Below are 23,588 nucleotides of genomic sequence, written 5' to 3' on the forward strand. Positions count from 1 at the left end.
TGCTTTACCTTATAAAGTTTTAACTGCTTCCAGGACCATCATGGCTGAGTGGCACACCCGCCCTCCCTCTGCTTGGGCCCAAGTCAATGGTACTATCAGCCTGCTGGGACACTACAACAGTATTATTGCAGGCTTATTATAGGCTCAATTATCAAGTTTTTTTTTTTTTTTTTGGCTTTTAGAAAAAAAAAGCATGCCTGCATCATTCAATTAATGCAATTTGTGCAGGGAAGATCAACTATGTAAAAGCAAAATGTAGTATCTTAGCCTCTTTCTACTTTTTAAACATGTTTGCATTAACTGTCAGGTAATTTGTTAATTTGCTCTTTCTTTGCAAGGATTTCTGTCCTCATTTTCTATGACCTCTTTTGATGTTAAAATTATTATTGGCTTTGGCCATTTTCTTTGCTTTGTTTTTAAGTCAAGTTCCACTTTTATACCAAAGTTATGCTCTGCTGTTTTAAGATGAATGCCAGCTGGCAATACCCAGAGACTGGCTTTGTGAACGGTGCCTAAGCGGACTTTGAGGCGATGTCGTCTGGCTGATAAGTTACTTCCTTCACCTGAAGATGAAACTGTCTCAGACATAGTTTGTCATTTGCTATTCACATGATAAAGCAAATAACATCCCCTCCCCCGAAAAAAAAACTTCCATCATGTAATTGTGCCCAGAATACAGGCCTGTCATAGCACTACAGAAGGTAGGAATTTTTATAAAGATTGATAAAGCACGTAAGTTCACTAAAAAGATGATCTGTGCATTTTAAGTAATTCGTGTTTGCATGTACACGACATTTTTCATACAGGAATTTCTCAAAGCATCACATTCATACCAGAGTGTAGCTATTTCTGGAATAGCACCAAAAAGATAGGTGTCAGAATGCATCACAAGCCATCAAAGAGGAAGATGTGTTGGTCAAGAACACGAGAAATGTCTCCAGCCTAGTTAAAAACCCAAAGAAGATCTTCAATTTCCTCTCTTTTTGAGCAATCTGAAACTGTTGAGGATGATCAGTTTCATAGAGTCAGACAAAATGGCCACTTTAAAGACAGGTGGCTAATGAATATTTCTTGTGAGGTCTATGGCATGATCTTTAGAGGTTATTTAACAGGATGCTTGCAAAGCTTCCAGGCTGGTTGCATACACAACAAGCTCCAGGTCTAATAATAAGTGGATCTTTATCACTTGCCCTGTTCTTGCAAACTAGGATCAACAGGCAATTCTCTCTGTTTTATTTCACCCAATAAGTAATACTTGGCTTACTTTTCATGTTATTATGGAAGAAATAAAAATGTGTATGTGTGTGGGGGGCTTCTTCTCCATTAATATTTTTGTTCTGAATGTAGGTAGTATATCTATATATATATTTCTGGTTTGAAGCAGATACAGCAAGACCTGTACCTGATATTTCTCTGTTAATATTTTCTAGTCTTAAGACTGTTACCTTGAAGACAAATTCAGAATACTGTGTCTTTGGAGAAACTCAGGATGGTTTGCTTTAGCAAAGCTTAGTCATGAAAGTGTTTCCATTTTGTTGGACAAATTTCTTCACATTCTATTATTAATCTCTGTCTGCTGAATACACTTTCTGTTATCTCTTTTTAATCAGGATTAGAATGTGTAACAGGGTCCTTCTTTTAGAGGTGAAAAAACTTGACAGCACTCCTGCCCTCCAGAATTGGGGTTTCCCACATTGCTATGGATAGATCAGGGGTCCAGAGCACCTTTCCTAAAGCCAGCACGTGTGCACACGTCGTCTCTCTGGGCTTGGTGTTACCTCTGCAGCACCAAGTCTGACAGATGTGTTTATATTAAATATTGACTTTGTTCAGATGTGCAAACTGTCACTTACCTCCCCTTCCACCCAGCCTCTAAATGTTAAAGTTCCATTCACCTTTTCCTAGTCTCAGACTGGTATGAAGCTATAGAAAATAAAGCATTCAGGCTGAATAGAGGGAGCTGGGAGAGAAGGATCAACTATCTACTTCAAAGTGAAAAGACAGAAAAGACAGCAATAGTCTGAAAAAGCTGTCTCAGTACAGATTTTGCAGGGAGTACATTTCTCTATTATTTCAATTATTACAACTTCCTGAATAGGTTGAAGGTCACTCATAATTCACACTTCTGCCATTTTCAGACATGCCAAATGTAGTCTATTAAGCATAAATAAAACTTCCAGTGCTTGACCAGGAAAAATAAACGGGAATTCATAACAATGAGTCCTTGTTCATCTTTTTAAAAGTAAATGATGTGTTTTCTTTCTTTCTTGTTTTCCCTCTTGTGTGCTGAATTTTTCTTCTGTCTCAGTAGTGCAAGCATAATACTTTAAATCGATCCAAGCATAGCAAACCAGACAGCAAGTCTGGTCTGACAGATTCTAGATTTTTCTATTTTGTAAGATTATAAACAAGAACCCACATTATTACCATTTATAAATACAAATGGTAGCCATCATCAGTTTGAGGGAAGAATTGGTTGAACACAGGCTCTGACAGTATAAAAGAGAAATAATCTGAAAGTCTTTTATAGCCTATTACCTTTCCTATCAGAATGCTTATAGTGTCCATACTTTCTTTAGTGACTGTCTTCTTGGGCTTAAATAACAAAAGAAAATGAATATTTAATAAAGTGTGATTAATTTCAGTTCCAACTGCACATAATAAATTGTTATATACAACATATAGTACATATAATATGCAATTTATAAAATATATAACTTTTATGATATATAATTAGAATTAATCATATGTCATTAATTTATATTAACACAATAAATCCCTGATTTTAAAAAGTTCCCTCAAACATATACTTCATCACATTTGTAAATCACATATAAAATATATAACATATCCAAGCACATATATACTTATATATAACATTGTATGAAAATATAACTTTTGGCTATCTAAATTTGCTAAATCAAATACACATCGCCATTGCCTTTTACCTTTAGCTTAGCCTTAACTGAACAGATATCCTTTTGACATTTGGAACCATTACAAGGTTTGATTAAAACAAATTAGGACTAATAGTTATTTTTAGAGTAATTCCTATATACATGTATAATGTTATGTTTATGCATTAAATTGTGAATTTCACCAGTAGTAAAAATGAACAATTTGGGAGATTTCTAGTTTTATCTTCAAATATATGAATGATTTAGAATTTTTAAAAAACATATAAAAAAATTCCACTAGTGTGTTTTTTTAGCAAGTTTTAAAAATAAAAGAATACATAAAGATCTGTTAAAACATTTACCATAATATTTATTCTTATAAGTTAAAGTATTCAGAGATCCAGATATAATATCCATACTTACAAGGATAAATATAAAAAGCTCTCTGGAAAGATTAAAAAGAGTCCAGCAAGATATTGGGAAAATTATATTTTTTCTGTGATAAAATGAAAAGACCGTCTTAACCTTCAAAAGTTTCTATGAGTTAGGTCATGTTCATAACATGTTGTATTTCTGCAATTTGGTGTATTAGCTACCAAAAAGAAAAGTCTAAAGGAGTTAACATAGTTTTAAAATGTTTATCATGACTTTAAAAAATGGAATTCTCATATAATCCTCTTTTTTTAGACTGTAAGGCCCTATTCCTCTATTTTTCACCTTATAATGGGAGGAGTTGTTTCCCTTCTTAAAGAGCATTCTGAGAGAGACCCAGCAAAATAATAAATCAACAACCCTTTTATATCCATTCCAACTTTTTCTAAGTGTTTGAGACTTTTGAGCCCCTCTTTAAATACTTGAGTTGAATTCATCACAGAATCCCAGATCCAGGACATTTTTATTTTGGTTCCAGATAGCTTTTTCCATAAAACCCCCTGATGGAAGAGACCTGTTAACTCTTTTATGGAATTTAACAGAGGAATTGATTCCCTTCCATTTTTCTCAGACAAAACACAGAAAGGTTATGTTAGTAGTGTCTCTGCTCCTGGTACCTAACTCGGATGACCTATAGTTCATAGGGCTGCAATATAGTCGAAGTTTTGAGAATATACTGATTTTAAAGATGTTATAATTATATTTTTATAAGCATGGTCGAGCATACTTAATAGACAAACCTGTGGGAGAAACTGCATAAAGCACTTAGGTTTTTAATTATATTTTTTATTTGCCTAAAGACCTATTTTATAACACAAAAACATAGATGTGATATCTTATTTTCTGAAAAGCTTGACTCCACCAGCATTACATTCCCATTTTCCCCCCACATAATTGTTTTGAGGCAACAAATTGTCATTATGTTTTCATTTAAACTACTCCTCTCACTTCCCAAATGCCTGTTGGTATATTATTATTGCTAGGACGTAAACCAACTTTATATGTGGACATCCCTGAATTCAAGTACTTAAATTATACTTTGGGGCCACTGTAATTATAAGAGGAAAGATATAATTTTACTTAAGTCTCTTTAAGATCTAAAGACATGAGATATGATGAAACAGCAAGTGGTAGCAACACCTTGAAAAAAAGCGCTGGATTTCTAAGGGTGGTAGATGGGATTTCAAGCACATTCTTATGTGATATGAGGAAGCATGCCCAGAATCTGCCCTCATTAGGTCGGGCTCTTGCCAGATCTTTTCAAACCTCAGTTTCATGAGCACCATAAAAATTCACTTAAAATCGAAAAGAACACCCTGAAGTTAAAACCCACGCTGCCTAGCCTTGCCTTTCGTGGCCTGGAATGTCACCTTTTACCTCCAGTAAATAAAGCCAACATCAACACTCTTCCGTGTCTTTTATTTTTTATGCACTCAATATTCTTCGCCTGACAATCTGGACACTTAAAGGGAAATTACAGTAGTGATCTATGTCCGGGCAAAGAGAATTGTCTTTCTAATATATAGTTACAATGTATCCATCACTTTCTTTTGTTTCTTGGAGTGTTCACACTGGATTGAGTAAATCTAAAATGGAATTAAAAGAGACATGATAAATAGTGGACGCCAAAGAAATAATGATATCATAATACTTTCTTCGAGTGATCTGGCATGGGTGTCTCTGCAGCATTCCCCAACACAGACAATTGTACCATTTTACGGTCTTGCGGGATATTGTCTCTTTAACCTCACTGTTTCCGAGAAGCCACCGAAAAGTTCTAATATGTCACAATTCAAATGTCAACATGTTGTTGGAAAGGAAGCTAATAAGTTAAACCTTTGAGAGATGCCAAAAGAAGAGGTGATTCAAACTGTTGAGAGAAGTCCATTGTTTTCTAAGGGGAACTGGGACTCTAGAATGAAACAAGGTACTAACAAGCGTTTAACTGGAAGGTTTAGGGAGAAAGAAAGCATATGAACACATTTTTTTTTTGTTAACCTGGTAACTTTTTGAGCAGCCTATTTCTCTCAGTGTACTTCCAAAGAAAGGAAAATATGAATGTTACGGTTAATAAGATACAAACTATAAATTCTCTGGTTTTTATAGAATCAGCACATAACAAGGAGTTATTTTCCTAAGATAGTCTGGATTCTATCTATGGATAGAGATAAAGAATCTTAGGTCATATCATATCAGAGGAACATTTTAGGTCATATTATATTAGAGGAACATTTTAAGTTTGGCATTATTTTCTGTAAACTAGCTTCATGTGGTTAAATTACTGTTGCCTGACAAAAAATGATTCTATTTTGACAGGAAAGAAACTAAGCAGAAAATACTCCTCATTGAGTTATTTTTTGAATTTAACACAGATTTGTACTCTGGTCTTTTTAAAGAAAAATAAACAATTGGAGTTTAGAGCCACCTACTGGAATGAAGAGGCACGTACTTTTGTTTAATGTCCTCTGCTTTTCAAAAGATAAACAAATAAACATAATTAAAGTTCTGCACATTTCTCTTGATCTCATGAAACATTAAATTACTCAACTTTTCTCAGTTTGAACTATTAAGTGATCCTGCAAGAAACCACAGTTAGAGCAAAGTTTTCTCAAAATAGATCCTTCCCTTTTCTTAGCAGGGTATGCCAATTGGTGCTATGTGATTTTTCACCCTACTGCATTGAGACTGAGCAGAATTGAATCCCTAGTTTTGTTGTTCTCATTGTTAATTTTGGTGGAATTTGTATGTGTGTGTGTGTCTGTATGTGAATGTAATTATTCTCATTTAAGAATTTTTGTTTAATGCATAATCTTAGAATTAAAAATTAAAAATCTTTTGTGTTAAAATGAAAAAGCACCTTAAACATGTTCATGGTTAAGTCGTTTTTATATTGAGATATAATTGATATATCCATTATATTAGTTTCAGGTATGCAACATAATGATTTGATGTTTATATATGTTGCAAATCAGACTAAATGCCTTTATAAATGAAGAATGGACAAGTAAATTGGGCAATGACTTACCTAAGGTCACTGAGCTGGTCAGGGAAAAGGTAGGCAGCTCTTGGAAATTATAGGTTAGGATTTTTTCCATACTTGCCACACTGCTTTTAGTCAGTCATTAATGGATTTATTCAACCCTTCCTCTCATCAACATTTTGTGTGAAAGTAAGAAGAATAAGCACCACCCCCAAACCCTGGTTAAAGAATCGATTGAAAGCATAATGCTTGCTTTCAAAGAGTGGGATCAGGAGCTGGGTCATGAAGGCAGGTCCTGGATCTGTGAGTATCACTTTTGATTGATAAAAGAGGGATGCAGTGTTTAAAAAAAGAAACACTCTCTTTTAAAACTATGTTTTTTTTCAGATCCTTTCATGATTCTTTATGTTGGGTCCCTCCAGACTGTTGCCTTAAAAGCACCTCGTTGAGAACGTGCTACTTTTGAGAACGTGTTCAAGAAGGGGCAGTAACTCTGTCCCTGCCAGGCTTCGCCCAGCCATGGCTGGATAATGCAGGGCACAGGCAACAATCTGAGTTGTGCATGGTTCACCAGAGTAAAGAATTCAGAGAAGGGATCATCTTTTCTCTGTTTAAATTCTTGGTTAAACATTTCACAAGGTGAATGTGACACAACAAGCCTTGCATTTAGAAAGTTTGACTTGTGTAGTGGGAGTTGGAAAAAGATTTGTGAATTGGTATGAGAGTCCCAGCTTTCCGTTTGTCATCAGAGGGCTAATTTTCAGTGTATAAAACAGGAAGTCATAGTTCTTTTGATGAAAATTAAAAGGAATATTTTGTTAAAATATGGGAAAATGAACAGTTATCTTAGTGTATATCTTGCCCTTTCTTAACATTCACTTCTCTTTCTCTTTCCACGTTCATTGTCTTTTGAAGATATTTTATAGAGTAGTCGCAGACATTGCACCAGGAGAGGAGCTCCTGCTGTTCATGAAGAGTGAAGACTATTCCCATGAAACTATGGCACCAGATATCCACGGTTAGTACCACTCCTGCTGCCATCTGCACCACCCTCGTTTGGAGACTGTGACGGAGCCTGTCAAAGGATTCATCACGCTTGGTGTTGTCAGTTTCCCTGGCTAGTCATTGTCAGCTTTAACAAATTATGTCCCCTAGAGTGGCTATTTTCTTAGTGTGACACCTGGCTAATATTACAGTGAAGCTAAAGTAAGCAGAGGTCTTTTCTGAAATGGAGGTCAAAGGAATTTTGAATATCTGGACGGAGACATCACATAAGTAAACCTTTTGTCAGTGCCTTAGACTCTGGTGAGAGTACTTTCACGCTACAAAAGACATTTCAGGGAGCTTGGTTTGGGGCTTTTGAAAGTCTAGCAGTTGTTCCTCCCACTTAATATTCTATTACTGGAAAAGAATATTTCTGCTTGAGTAAAATCCTAGCCAGCGTGATCACATGGGAGGCAGCTGTAGGGTGGGAAAAAAGTACAGATGAGGAAATTTTAGAGTCAGAGGAGTTTGTATTTGTCAGGGACCTATTCTAAATCAAAGAAGGAGGCATAAAAAAGAATTTTGATGATTAGCAGTGTATATTCAGATGAGAGTAAAAGGAAATTTTATTTGTATTGATTTGTATTATTGGGATGAGCATTTAATAATTTTTTCTTTCCGGTTTCTCTCTCCTAATACAATGGGACTTCATTCAGCATAACGTAGTTGTGTCTTTAGAGTGTTTCATAGTCAGAAGGATCAGTAGGAAGGGGTACCCATCCCAGCTTACCTGAGAGGTCGGTTTGGGGCTGGCTCCATTTCCCATCTGTCTGGCATTGCCAACAGGAGAACCTTAGCTTCAGCTTCTGCATCTCCTGTGAAAGAAGCTACCACTATTGGCTGACTCCTTACTTGAACAGTTTTTACTTTGGCTAAGCTACATTCTGCCTCTTTGTAGATTTATACTAGTTGTATTTTGGGGAGCCTTTTGGAAATTGTTTTCCTCTTAAAAACTGTAACAAGTAAGTGGTGTCAGAAACCCAGACTTGTCAACTAGCCTGGTAGAGTTTGAGCCTGAATGGGGAATCTGACCCAGTGGAAAAGGGCTCTTTGACAGCAAGGACTGCTTAGATGATAAAAATGAATATAATTCGGGCTTTCTCTGGTATGAGGAAACTTTAATCAGTGAATGTTTGCTCTCAAAAGGTTTTCAAATAATTATTTTTTGAAATATAAATACTTAGTGTACTATTCTGAAAAATATAAACAGAGGTGACTGTTTTTCTTTTGGGCTACTTTTCATAAACTACCTGTGTTTATAATACTCTTGAACACATCCATTGCTTTTTATTTTCAATGTGTCATATCCATATCCATACATATACCAGATACATCATATAATGTCTATAATGTTTAAATGGTGATTTGTATTTCATACTCCTAGGAGTTAATGTTTCTTAAGAAAGAAAAAATAAAATACATGCTTTGTACACATACTGAAAGCTAGATTTTATAGGCTCTTCATTTAATGTCCTTTATAGTCTTTTAGACATAGAGCAAACCTTTAAGAAAGGTCTTATTTCCATTATACAGATAGGGAAACAAGGCCACATAAGACTACATAAATTGGCTAGGAAGTGGTAGAGTCAGCATTCAAACCAAGGTCTTGCCATCTCTAAATCCTATGCCTTTTCATGTATTATGTGGCCTGGAGGTTGTTTGTGTTCAGACTGCTGGCTGAGATCCTAAAGTTAGATCTTAAACATGTGAATAGTGTCACAGACTATAAGAAATATTTCCATTACCTAGTTGATGTTATTGAGAAACCCGTCTTACAGCTGAGGTGATTTATTTTTGAACACCTCCCTCTTCTTTAACCAAGTCCAAAACTGACAAACCCCACTGAATCTACATGCTAATTTCTTTACCTTTCTGGCCCCGGTGCTATTGGTTTAGTTTAATCTAAACCAGTGTTGTGGTGGATTATAGCAAAGATGACCCATTTGATCTCTCTACTTGGCTTCTCAGGCTGCAGTGGGGTGTTCGTCTTTCAGTGGCTTTCTGTACCCTTCTTAGCATGGACCTAAAAAGCCCCTAGTAACCTGCTACCCACGCTAACTTCATTTCCTACTCCTCCCCTACATGCATCCTATAAACCTGTCACACTTTACTACAGCTTTGCCTTTCTACGAGCCCACATTTTTTTGCTCTTTCTTGCCTTCTTCATTGGTCCATGCTATTCCCGCCCTCAACCTGCTCCACTCAGCTGATTTTTCCTCATTACAAAGTCTTTTCTAAACCTCTGTCCCCCAGGATGGATGGATTTGGCACATTCCTCTGGGCTCCCTTAGTTCCTGTGCATGGATCTGTTTTAAAGTATCACACTATTTGTTCTCATGTGTATCCCCTTGGCTTACTTATGTATCCCTTCCCTAGCAAAACGCCTCACATCTGGTAGGTGACTAAAATATTCCCTCAAAGACATTCAGTCAATGAATAACTGGCTCTAGGTCTGCAACATGGATTGTGTATCCTGTTGTTCGTCAATCTCTGTGACTTTCAGCATTTTGAGCTGTTGGCAGGACTTCTGTGATTGTGTCGGTGTGATCAGTGCGTAGCATTTATGGCCTCACGAGTGGGTTAAAAGCTGTGCCAGTGGAAAGAACAGAAACAATGCTGTCACTCCCTGACACTCTATCACCTTGTTATCTCCAGTCTCCCACTATTACCATTTATTTATCTTACTGATTTAAAGTGCAAATTCATGATATGTTAGCTCTTTAGCAAAGCCATGCCAATTAGCACTGACCCTGGGGGACCATAAATGAGCCTAGAAAAGTGCTAAAATCATGCCGTGTCCCATTATAAGAAATGATGAACGTTAAAGCATTTCCAAGTTTATTGATGTTAGCCAGGCTTAAGTAAGGCTCAGACAGGGACTCTCCTATGTCCCCTACAGGTAACATGGCACTGTGAAAAGGGTATGGGACAGAAACAGTTCAAAGTTTGACATAACTACTCAGCTCTATAATTCTTCATTTGTTACTGAACTTGCTGCGCTTCAGTACTCTCATCAGAAATTGGGAAACAAATCTGATATGTAATTCCTCACGGTCAAGTTTTAGGAAAATCAATAATCCATGAACAGGTTTGAGGTCATAATGATGCTCGGTAAATGGTCATTATGACTTTATATATCCTGAGAATATTAAAACCTGAAGGGTTTCATCATAAAGTTTTATCTGATAAGACTATCTGGGTTCCCCAGTGATCACTTCTGTTACAGTTCTAGGCTCTGTGCTGGCTTCTCTATATTTATTATTTCTAATCCATGTCAGAATGAGAGTGGTGCAAAGGACAGCCCAATAATTTCTATTATGCCTTTCATATTCAATAAGAACTCCTGGTTTGTGGCCGTGCTTCCTGATCGCCTAGGTCTGATAACACCTGAATTATTTTCACAGAAGAACGGCAATACCGCTGTGAGGACTGTGACCAGCTCTTTGAGTCCAAGGCCGAGCTAGCAGATCACCAGAAATTCCCATGCAGCACTCCCCATTCGGCTTTCTCAATGGTGGAAGAGGACTTCCAACAAAAGCTTGAGAGTGAAAATGATCTCCGAGAGATACATGCGATTCAGGAGTGTAAGGAATGTGACCAAGTGTTTCCCGATTTGCAAAGGTTAGACATGGCATGCTCCACTACCAGGACGTGTTTGTTTACTCTGAAGTAAAACATTGTTTATGCTGAATTTTCAGAATTGGTGCAGATGGGAAATCTGGAACAACAATGAGCTGGAAAAATGTATTAGTCACAGGTTTGGAAATCATTTTCCCCTGTAAATTCCCACCTGTAAAATGTTTGCAGTGAAGTTGGAATTAGTTATTTTGATGCCTGAGAGAAAATAATATGCTTATTATTATTATTTATGGAATGTAATTGGCAGCTGAAAGTTTACCGTTAGAGTAAAACATAATTTATTGGATGAGTCAGGAGTAGAGGAGGCAACAGTGATGCTGATTAATCTAATTATATTTACTGACCAGCAAAGCTACTTTCTGGAAACATTTAGATGATAAAAAAAGAAACTTTTGATACTTAAGGGAAGCTGGATGGCCTTTTGATAGATCACTGTAATCTGTGGATTTAATTTCTACTATTTATCTAAATTGCACATATAAAAGAATAACAGAAACACGCCCAGTGAAGAAAATGTTGAATTGTCTTAAAGGGAAAAAAGAAATAAACAAGATCTAAATGAAATAATTCTTTGATACATATTTTTAACAAAACAGAAATCACATTTCAATGACATATAGCCCTTTGAATTTAATTCAGGAACAATTGTTTTTTTTTTCTTTTAAAGAAAACAACAACCCTTGTTGTTTAGTCACTAAGTCATGTCCAATTCTTTATGACCCAATGGACTGTAGCCTGCCAGACTCCTCTGGCTATAAGGATTTCCCAGGCAAGAATACTGGAGTGGGTTGCCATTTCCTTCTCCTTCTCAGGTGATCTCCCCAACCCAGGGACTGAACCCAGGTCTCCTGCATTGCAGGCAGATTCTTTACTGACTGAACCACCAGGAAAGCCCATATTTTGCAAACTGTGTTGATAATTACACTGCAACATGATCCTTCAGATCAGAGAGGTGTTTAGTGTTAAGTCGCTCAGTTGTGTCTGACTCTTTGTGACTCCATGGACTGTAGTCCACCAGGCTCCTCTGTCCATGTCCAAGAATACTGGAGCGGGTTGCCATGCCCTTCTCCAGGGGATCTTCCTGACCCAGGGATCAAACGAAACCCAGGTTTCCCTCATTTCGGACAGATTCTTTACCATTTGAGCTACTGGGAAGTATTCTTAATCAGTGGGTAAGGTGTATGTTTGTTCCTACCTAATCGTTTTTGCCTTGGTCCAGAAGCAATTTTAATAATTGTATTCATTACTTTGCTTTTAAATCTGGGACCTATAACCAGGATTTCAAATGAACATGACATCGTAGCATTTAAATGGGTATGGGAATACATCAGCTAGCTTTACTCAGGGTGTGAATTACTCACAGTTTGTTTTGGACATTCCACCTCTTTCACTATATTTTGTTTCTTTTATTTCCTTAATGCCCCCCTTCCTCCTTCTCCTTTCACCTGTTGATTGCCCTGCATTTCTCTTTTTATAGGAAAGGATTTCATATGGTAGTCATTCATTTTAATTCATTGATGACCAAAAAGGCATCAAGTGTAAACCTATTCCCTCAGGAGACTGAGTCAAAAGAATGAATCTCTTGCTTTGAAAATTCAGTCTTAATCTAGCTATTAGAGAGAAAACATTCAGGTGACTAAGAGGGCTTTCCCAATACCCTTTAAACTCATCTTCAGTACGTAATGTAAACCCACATAGAGAATAAATCTGTTATATATGTTTGGCAAATCATGGATTTGTAATAAAAAAATCACAGCACATCTCCTAAATATATTGTGTCCAAATTAAAAGCCAAAATGAAATCACTAAATACCAACAGGTGAGAAAAGTATTTATACTGTAAAGCCATATCTCTGATGTCAGAGGGTAAGTATATTTCCTTCTATTTTGTTATCAAAAGTATTGGACAACATTATAAAACAAAAACTGACAGCCTCAACACTAAAATATTGTGTGTAGCAATACTTCTTAGGTGGATAAACCTTCTTACTCTGGGTGTAAGATTAAGCCTGAGTCAATGATACTTTATGCCAAAACCAACTGTCAATTTAGTTCTTTCAGTCAAACATTCAGTAGCAAACAATAAGGAAACCTAATTATCTGGCATTGGGTGAACCCTCAAAACTCACTTCTTGGTAGCTCAGCCAGATGGATATATCATGTCGCTGTGCAACCTGATACTGATCATCCAAGTGATAATTTGGGTTATATAATTTAGCCAGTGCAGAACCTACATGCCCTGAATATTTTCCACTTTACAGAATCTGATATTGTTGCTTTATATGTTAAGCAAATGAGAATTCCTTTCTTGACATGGTATATTATTCTGTTCTGTATCTTTTGTGTAAAATATTGAGAAAGGAATGTATGCTAAGTTGCTTCAGTCGTATCCAACCCTTTGCAATGCTATGGACTGTAGCCCATCAGGCGCCTATGTCCATGGCAAGAATACTGGCAAGATTCTCAAGGCAAGAATACTGGATTGGGTCCCATGCCCTCTTCCAGGGGAATCTTCCTAGCCCAGGGTTCAAACCAACATGTCTTACGTCTCCTGCATTAGTAGGAGGTTTGTTTACCACTAGTCATCTGGGCAGCCTGCCCTCCAAAAAATGGGGGCAAGAAACAAAGGTTGGTATGATGCAAAAGATGGAGAGAACTCAGAAGACTAAGCCAAGCTCGGTAAATTGGGGTAAAATTCTTTGAAAAGTGAAGTTTCATTAATGACTGACTGGATACTTTTATGTTTATGAAAGAAGTGAAAATAAGATTTTGTAGGAACCACTTGCCTTTTTCTTTTCTGTCACTGATTAGCTTATAGCTGATAGTGATCAGGGAGCAATAAGGGTTTTATGCTGGATTAGAAGAAACAAAGAAAAGAAAATTTGCCTTACTTTGCTCTCATTTCCCCCTTTTGCGTTATGTACTGTCTATACTTCTTTTTTGTTTTTACATTTTTATTGTATTTTACTTTTATTTTTAATGGTTTTTATTGTGGTAAAGGGGCTTCCCAGGTGGGTCGGTGGTAAAGAATCTACTTGCCAATGCAGGAGATGCAGGAGGCGTGGACTTGATCTCTGGGTCGGGAAGGTCCTCTGGAGAAGGAAATGGCAACCCACTCCAGTATTATTGCCTGAAAAATCCCATAGACAACGGAGCCTGGCAGGCTACAGCCCAGAGGGTTGCCAAGAGTCAGAATCAACTGATCATGCATGCATTGTGGTAAAAGTCACATAATATAAAACATGCTATTTAACCATAGTTAACTGTACAGTTAAGTGGCACTAAGTACATTTCTACTGCTGTGCAACTCTCACCATCATCCCATCTCCTGAATTTTTCACCTTCTTAAACTGAAACTCTGTCCCCATTAAATACTAATTTCCCATCCCTTCCTCCCACCCTCCCACCACCTGGTCCCTGGCCCCTACCAATGTACTTTTTAACTCTATGAATTTGACTATTCTTGGTATCTCGCATAATTGATATCAAGCAGTATTTGTCCATACCTAATGTATATTGCAGAGAAGGCAATGGCAACCTACTCTGGTATTCTTGCCTGGAGACTCCCATGGATGGAGGGGCCTGGCAGGCTGCAGTCTATGGCGTCGTGAAGAGTCAGACACAACTGAGCAACTTCACCTTCACGCATTGGAGAAGGAAATGGCAACCCACTCCAGCGTTCTTACCTAGAGAATCCCAGGGATGGAGGAACCTGGTAGGCTGCCGTCTATGGGGTCGCACAGAGTTAGTCGGACACAACTGAAGCGACTTTGCAGCAGCAGCAGCAATGTATATTGAAATACACTTTTAAGGTTAACTTAATATATGTCCTCCAGAGTGTACCATGTACTATACCTTAAAACAATATCATACTTTTGGAGTTAGGAGACAGGAAAAATCTCAATGTATAGGGAATTCTTTTATCATTAGGTTTCAGAGTTTATGATTTAAGAACATTGGAATACAATACATGTCATGAAATGACAGGCCCTGTTAGTTTGCTAAAGACGATCGTAAGAACAGCAATCACACAACAATTTTGGAGGATGTCCCTGACTCAATTCAATGTTAACTGCCATTGCTAATATCTTTCTGTTAACTCTCTGATTAACTTTTCAGCTTGTGTAACAAACAGAGGATTACATATTGTAGATAAAGATAGGGCCATTCTTGTGACTCCACACACCTGTACTCTCCTGGTACGTTTTGTTCACAGAGATATCGCTGTTGGTGCTCAGATAGAATAGCATTACCAAGTTGACTGACTCATAGGGCAGGAAAAATAAGTTCATGTGCCAATATGAATAGAATTGGAAGGAGGAAACTGAGAAAGAGAAAAATATGGAAAGGTGTTTCTAATTTGTCAAGATATGAGAAAGGGCATTTCATTTTTTTTTTCACAAACACTGCCGTGTGCACAATGTATACAGCCACTGGGTAACATATTCTAGGCATTCAGAAGTCTTACTTGATTCTCAAACTTCGAGTGTTCATCTCACAGAAAAATAAAACATGGGGAAGAAACTGCATGCATGCTTGATAAGTTTTTTTTAATACCTTTTTATTATGGAAGTTTTCAAATACCCGCAAAACTAGGGAGGATGGTAGTGTACTCAAGTTCAATAATTGTCACATAAGACCAGTCTTATCTCAGCTATACTCATTTTGGATTATTGAAACAAATCCTGGACATTATGTCATTTTATTTCTAAATAACTCAGTGTGTGTCTGTGGAAAATATGTAAAACATCAGTTCACTTTAAAAATAATGGTTCCTTATTCCTATCAAATATTCAGCCAGTGATCAAATTCCCCCAGTTATTTCATTATTTTTAGAGTTTGTTTTGCTTACATTAAGATAAAAATAAGGTCCATCACTGCAATTGGTTTGTGTCCCTCTCATTTCTTAATTTAAAGGTTTCCCCAGTCAAAGTCAGTAAGCCCCTCTTTCTCATTATAGTTGATATATAGAAGAAACTGAGTACTTTTTCCTGTAGCATTTCCTCCTGGCTGTATTCTACTAGTTATATCCCCTTGGCATGTTTCTGTCATCTTTATCCATCCCCTCTATTTCCTGTATACTCATAGTTACATCCCAAGCTGTGATCAGATTTAGGCTCAGTGTTTTAGGAAGAATACCTCATTGGTACTATCATTTATTTCCATTAGGAGGCATATAATGGATTGCCTAGATTAATTAGTTCTTTGGGTGCTGCAGAATGAATGTGTTCTGATTCCCCTCTTGTTTCAGTATTTACTATCTGGATTAATTCTATGCAGAGAAACTCCCCCTCTTTGATTATTTGCTCCCCCTGAAGTACAGTTCAGATAGGAAAGACAAAATATGTGCATGAGTTTTCCCCTTTACTTATTAGTTTTCAGAGCAATGATTTGGCTTCTCAGCATCTTCCCGGGGTAACTGGTGAGGTTTGATTTTTGTGTTTTTGAGTATCATTATCATTAAAAGATGAGATCATTATTTAGTGATGCTTAAATTTTCCCATCTTTAGTCAGTGGGTGTCTCTTCAGATTGGCAACCTAGTTGTTTTTTTTTTTTTTTGCCATGATCTGTGACTTTCTTGCTTTTTGCCATAACAAGATGTTGAAGCCCATCTTGTGTATTTCATGCATCAAGTTTGAAAAAGGCTATTTCTCTAAGGAGTTCTGGTTACCTTATTTGGGAGTAGTATCCTAATGTGTTAATATGTGTGTGTTTAATTAACAAAAATGTTGCCAGTATCTTCTGAATATCACAATAACCCATTATCTATAATATTTAATTTTTATATATTCATGCAGATTTTGTATTCAAATTTTAGTGAGTCAGGGAAACATTTGAGAAGGTAAAATATTTTAGGTTTTAAAACAGAAGCTACACTAGTGAGAAAATTCTAACCCTGTTTTTCTCTGGAGGGACTTTACAAGTGCATCCACTTACAGTATGATATACTTTTCTTTCCCCCCTATTTCATAGGCTGCATATATATATATATGACCTTAGGTTATAAGATATATACATATATATTCTCTTTAGGTAATGATTCCATCAGTGTCTATATCTGCTTCTATATTGTTGTTCAGTCGCCCAGTTGTGTCCCACTCTTTGCCAACCCATGAACTGCAGCATGCCAGGCCTCCCTGTCCTTCACCATCTCCCACAGTTTGCCTAAGTTCAATGTCCATTGCATCGAAGATGCCATCCAGCCGTATCTATGCATTTGTATATTTATTCATCGGTCCGATATTGGTTGTATTAAGAAGTGGCTTGTTGAATAGTTTACTTACAGTTCACTTTCCCATTGGTAATATAGGTAGGAATAAAAGTGCTTTTGTCAGTGTAAGAATTATATACGTTAGAATAGCTTCCTGCATATTCTTAAGCAATCTCTTAACGTTTTCGGTTTGAGTGTTTGTGTTTGAATTAAGTGGGTAACAGCAGTACGTGTTGCAGTTAGAATTGTGTAATGAATCCAGAGCTGGACAAACAGCTAGTTGTTTATCATGCCCCTAAATTGGCACCTAATCCCTGCTAGCTGAATCAGATTTATTTTCTAACAATAGGGGCACTTCTCTGTGTTGCTGACAGGCACAGTCCAGGGAATATAAGATCTACTTTTATCTGTTGCAAGCCTGTTTCCTCTGTTTCTTCCCTGCCTCAACTCCTTTCCCTCTTCTTTCTTTAATTGCCAGTTGGATTAGTAAGAAAATGACTTTCTGTTTATTAATGTGTTTTTAGTCACCATGTCCTATTAAATCAATTGTTCTCTTAACAGCTTGGAGAAACACATGTTGTCACATACTGAAGAGAGGGAATACAAGTGCGATCAGTGTCCCAAGGCATTTAACTGGAAGTCCAATTTAATTCGCCACCAGATGTCACATGACAGTGGAAAGCACTATGAATGTGAGAACTGTGCCAAGGTACAGTGAATTTGTAGACTACTTGGCCTCTCTCTGTCATCCTGCTCTCTCTTAATCCATCATTTGCTGCAATATATAAAAACAAGCCGTGAGAAGGGAAACTATAAATATCTTGAGAAAAGTAGACTGAGTGTTGTATGCTAAAAGGCATTAGTACAGTGTATAAAAACACTTAGTGGGTATCCTTTTATTTTTGTAAGGGAGGAAGTAAGGCTTAGTGGTGAGTTCCAGAACTAGGTGTCAGACATCCTTGGTAAATTCCTGGTTCCGCTACTGGCTTTCCAGAGTGGGGTTGTTTTATAGCTTTATGGAGAATGAAAATTTTATCCAATGCACATTACTGATTTCTTTTAATAGCAATTTGTGTGGAAGTTACATACAGTTTCTGAATGCCTATTCAGAAAGAATGGGAGACTCCTACACTTGCAGATTTTTCCACCGAAGTCCCCACTATAAATTATGACTTGGTTCTAATTAAAAGTGGAGTGCCTTAGTGACCTGGGCTGAATAATACAAGAATGAATTGAAAGCACTTCACCTTGACCGTTACTCTTAACTATGGGAACAGCAATTCACATCATTAAATTTTCATGTTCCTCAATTAACTAAAACATATCCTGGTGTCATGAAAATGGATTTCTCTTTCAAAAAAATTTTCATGATATTTGAATATCTTTTCTCATGTGGAAATTGTGACATTTGACATTATCTTTAGACGTATTTTGCTTCCAGATGTGTGGGTAGCTTTTTGTTTTCCCTATTTCTTGTTTTGTTTTTTGTTTGTTTTTTAGTACAATGTCCAAAGGAACCATTTTAGTTTAATGGTTACTTAATAAAACACAGTGTTAGAATTTAACCCCTAGGGGAACTCCTCGAGTAGATTTGGGACACTTTAGGCAAAATCCATCCAATTTTGTACATCTTTGTTTAAAGGATGGAAATAGTACACCATTTTAAATAATACCATGGCTTGTATTTTATTATTCGATTCCTTTCACTCTAAATAGGATCAAGAAGACCTTGAGTATGCTTTAATAATGCCATTAATTATTGTTCAGCTGATACAAATGGATACTTGTGCTAAGTCTACAGAACTGAATAATTTACAGTCCTGACCCTCGAGAGGCTCACACTTTGGAAATATGACCTTCTTTTGGTCTTTGGGGAAAACAAACAAAAACTAAACAGACACACACAATCCCTTCTTGAGTCATTCCTGGTCTTCTTTCTTGTGTCCTAGAATTAAGTTTCTTGATTAATCAGTACTCATTTCCTAGCAGGTTTTCACGGACCCTAGCAACCTTCAGCGGCACATCCGCTCTCAGCATGTTGGTGCCCGGGCCCACGCGTGCCCCGAGTGTGGCAAAACGTTTGCCACTTCATCGGGCCTCAAACAACACAAGCACATCCACAGCAGTGTGAAGCCCTTTATCTGTAAGTTTTCAACACTCCAGCCCCCTTTCCTGCATCTGTCTCTCATCCGAAAAGCTCTGTGACCAGGAGAGTGAGCCACGCGTGGCCCTGAATGAGGGGGCCTCTGCATTAGCAATTTACGGTCTCATCCAGTCAGGCTATTTTCTATGACAAGAAAATCTTTTATAACCAGATCTATGGTATTTTGCCTATGATCTCTGGGGTGTTTTCTTTTAGATGGGATCAGTAACAGGTAGAGAAAAGACACGTTGTTAAATAATGTGAAGGAAGCCCCCGAGGTTGTGAGATTTGTCGTGTTGGAAATGTGTGTGGTTTGTAAAACAGCAAATCACAGATACACTAGACAAAATGAAGTGAGAAAAGCCTGTTCTGGGTCAGAAAGAGCTAGAAGAACCTCACCTGGCAAGTAGGTTTAGGACTGTGTGTGTGTGGGGGGGTGGTGGGGGAAAAAAGGACCCTTTAATCTACCCTTTGTTGCTGATCATAGGTTGCAGATCAGTAGTTCTCAGTTACTTGAAAAGCAGAACACTTTTACTTTGATGCTAGACATACTGCGTCTCTAACCCCATGCACTCAAGCAAATTTACAGACAGTGTATTTCCAGGGGACATTCAATCTGATCACCTACCTAGAATATCCCTGTAACCAAGGGCTTCAGGACAGGTCCACCTCAGCCCTCTTTTGCTTCTTCTCTCGTTCACTCGCCCCTGTTCTCTGTATTGTGCTGAAATGTTTCATATGGAAAATCAGTTGTTCTCAGCCCATCTGGGCAACAGCTCTGGGCTTCTCTATGGCTCAGCGGGGCATATAAACACAGTGACTCACTGAGCTGTGTTACAAACTTCAAGACAGATTTTGGATCCAGATAAGCACAGAACTGGATGAAGCATACGCAGGAGTTGGCAAATCCTCTGACTTGGGAATCCTTGCAAAACAGTTTTGCTGACAGCTACTTGATGGTTTGTAGTAGGTATATGAGACACTACTACAGGACCTGATGGAAAAAAAACCTAGTTTCCAGTGCCAACATGGAGATGCCAGAGACTAACACGCCTCTTTTTAACCTTTGCACAGCTCTCTTTTGTGTTTCCAAGCCCCATGAGAGCTTTTCTTTCCCTTTCCAGCTTACCCTAGCATCCCGTTTTGCTCATATGTTCTTCTGTTCCCTGGGTGGATTGAAAAGGACTAGCAGAGAAACAAAAGGGTGCTCTATTCTCTCTTGAGGAAGCTCTGTTGAAAGTCATGGGAAATAAAATATACAATGGAAATTTTAGACTTCTTGTCTCAAAAAGACATTCCTGACTCTAGGTCGTAATGCCCTAAAAATGTACTTAAAAGTACTGCAGGCATACATAAGTCATTTATTCCTGACTTTACAGAAATACATTTTGATACATTTATATTTTGGTGGGAAACAGAGAGGAATTGATCACCCGAGTTATCATCACCCATTTAATGCTTTCACTGCTATTTAAAAGTCAGAAAATATAAATTCCTATCATCTAAGATTCTGGGATCTGGAATTTTAATTGTGTTGAAGTCAAGTGTTTCACTTTAAAACACGATAGGGTATCCTTTCCCAATCAGATTGTGCAGACCTATTTCCCATGACTGTATTTTCAGTAATTATTGGTAAATTTAAATAGCAGATGGCATTCTTCAAATATAAAATCTGACAGAGGACCATGGGGTAATTATGAATAATAGCCGTGTAATTTCAGAACAAAAGAGGAGTTGGTGTGGAGACTTTGGAGTGAAGGAGGTTCACCTAGAGTTGATATCTGTTTCTCACCAGAAGGCCACACACCACGCTTTACCCCCACTGGTGTGTTTATGGCAACTGTCTCTTATTACAGTGTACCGCCAAGCTTGAGCCCAGAGTCACCAGCGCTAAGGTAATTACTCACTGCCTTTACAGAAACCTCCAGCCTTTCCAAATAGAAACCACATGCTCTAATAGGCTGAATATATTCAAAATACCTCTTAATTTGTTTAATAAGTAGAAAAATGCAATGTTAACTGCTGGCTAATTCCTTAGTATTGAGAAAATTACAGTACAGCATAGACTTCGGCATCAGTTGAGCCCCTTACCTGCAGGCTTGGTGGTTTGTGGTGGGCCAGGCTGGGCCTTCAAGTGAGAAAAACAAAGCTTCTGCCGATGGAGACATCCCAGATTCTAAGTTCTGGAGACCTGATAGAAACACTGTTTGTCAGTGTGATAGAACCTTCAACCAGGGAAGTCCGATGCACCTTTTGTTACTCCCATGTAGAGGAACTCTTGATTTTCTGAACCTTCTCCCGCTGTTAGAAGTGTAGAGAGCAATATTTCTTTGCCAAAATATTAGAGACCGTTCAAAACCTTACACCTTGTTTGAACACCCGTCGGGATATTTTCTCAATGACTTTTAATGGCTCAGAGGAGGGGTGTCACTTTCGTAATGAGTGCACATTTAGAATTCCATCAGCATTTTATTTACTATTTCTTGTTATTTCTCATATCTGAATTAGTATAACTAGTGACAGTCTCATGTTTCTACCCTCTAGTTCATATGGTTTTAATTATTATATCAAAGAATTTAAATAGTATGTGTATTTATTGTATATGGTTAACTAGTATATCTTTTTAAAGCAGACTCTGTTGAATATTCCAGTAGAATGACTTGAAAAGAAATAACTCACGTTTTCTCTTCCCGTTAAAATGCATGTTTTAGTCTCTACAGTGTCATGAATCACCCACAGCTGAAAGCTCCTGTAATGTTACTAAGCACAACTGATATGTGTAGCAATGCATTTTAATTGTTAGTAGTAAAAGAAATAGATATGGAATCACTTGGTACTTCCTGTTTGGTGGTGTGGGGGATAACTGAAGATCTGGATGAATTTTGCATGACTGAAGGTTCATAAAGTCTTCTTTGAATTTTTTTTTAAGTTGTTATTGTTTTGACTTAGGAGTTTAAAGGCAGTCATCACATGAAAGAAATAAATGCTGCGTTTTATCTTCAATTTGATTTCTTATATTTGTTTCAACAATTATTAACAAGTCATGTCATGTTTCTGCATGGATTATCGTGCACAGAAGCATGAAAGTAAGCTCACACGTAAAGGGGACTCATCTTTAGTAAAGTAACGTAAAAATGTGATGCTTGGGAAATGGATACTATAATCTTGCCTGACTGTGAAGTGAGTGGAATTCCTGCATAGGGTCAAGGAGTTGGGTCTTAAAATATACTTAGATCTGTTCAGACATATATGAGGAAGAAGATGTTCTACTTTTTTGGCAAATTCTGGGGGAAGAGGGTTATTTCCAGCCGCACCCACTACTGTGCCCTGACTGGATTCGAGCATTCCGTGCCCTCTCCCCTGCTTGCCGTAGCTGGCAGTACCGCATACAAGTCAAGCCCCAAGATAACCCGTGAAGATATGACAACAAGTGGACATGTTTCCCAAGGACGGGGTTTCATAAATGCAGGAAGGTTAGCGCAACCACTGGTGTGAGGGGAAGTCGGAGGACGTGCTCATAGTTCATGGGAACCAGCAATGCAGGATGGGCTACATTCAATTTAGTTTCCTTTGCAGGCTTAAAATAGCGCCATTGTAAATTATGTCAGTCTTTCTCAAATCATGAAAATGATTGTTAAAAATGCCTCAGAATACACAATGTGCATTGTTGTGTGGCTTTGATGTGTGAATGATGAGAGCATATGATATAATACAAATTAAATAATGGTAGAGCAGTCACAAGCTTTTTCCCCGAGGGAAGAGGGAATAAAGGTGAAGTTTCTGGGGGAGGGGAAGGCTGTTTTCTTTTGTGTTGGTGCTTACAATATAGAAATCTATAAATGGTCTAAAATTTTAAAGGGATTTCTGTTCTGTTTCATGTTTAGCAGATCTTAAGAATTTATGTTGTAAAGATTCTGCTGGTGTCATCATTGGGTTGGGAAATCAGTGCATGCTGGAATTTGACTTTTTAATAAATATTTGAATATACAAATATGATGCAAAATATGATGTAGTGGGGGTGACAAATATTTATATATATATATATGAAATATTTGTGCTGTCTCAAGACATTTGTCAGGTTGGATGCCTTGCTTTGGAATCTAGTGAAATGGGGTTTTCTGTGTTTGGAGCACCACTTTGGCGCCTCCAACGTCTTTTCCTGGCTTCCTAATTGAAATTTGGGGTAAACCACTTGTGATACTTGCTAAATTCAGGAGCAATTGCCATAAAGCCTGAGATTC

At 37.6% G+C, this 23,588-nt stretch overlaps 1 protein-coding gene across 8 annotated transcripts in view; it reads left to right on the forward strand.

Moving 5' to 3' along the window:
* MECOM (MDS1 and EVI1 complex locus) overlaps positions 1–23,588 on the forward strand; it is a 653,114-nt gene that overhangs the window by 591,777 nt on the left and 37,749 nt on the right. For 5 of the 8 annotated variants that reach the window (XM_055410280.2, XM_055410244.2, XM_055410261.2 and 2 more), the window contains 4 exons: positions 7,225–7,327; positions 10,758–10,974; positions 17,766–17,913; positions 19,191–19,347. In XM_055410280.2, coding sequence (XP_055266255.1) covers positions 7,225–7,327; positions 10,758–10,974; positions 17,766–17,913; positions 19,191–19,347 — 625 coding nt within the window. The remainder of the gene's footprint in view (positions 1–7,224; positions 7,328–10,757; positions 10,975–17,765; positions 17,914–19,190; positions 19,348–23,588) is intronic. The other 3 variants (XM_055410253.2, XM_055410271.2, XM_055410306.2) reach the window with 1 other exon arrangement.

Source organism: Moschus berezovskii, chromosome 1 (assembly GCF_049115385.1).
Source record: "Moschus berezovskii isolate FMDL1 chromosome 1, NW_MosBer_1.0, whole genome shotgun sequence".
Lineage (NCBI taxonomy): Eukaryota > Metazoa > Chordata > Mammalia > Artiodactyla > Moschidae > Moschus > Moschus berezovskii.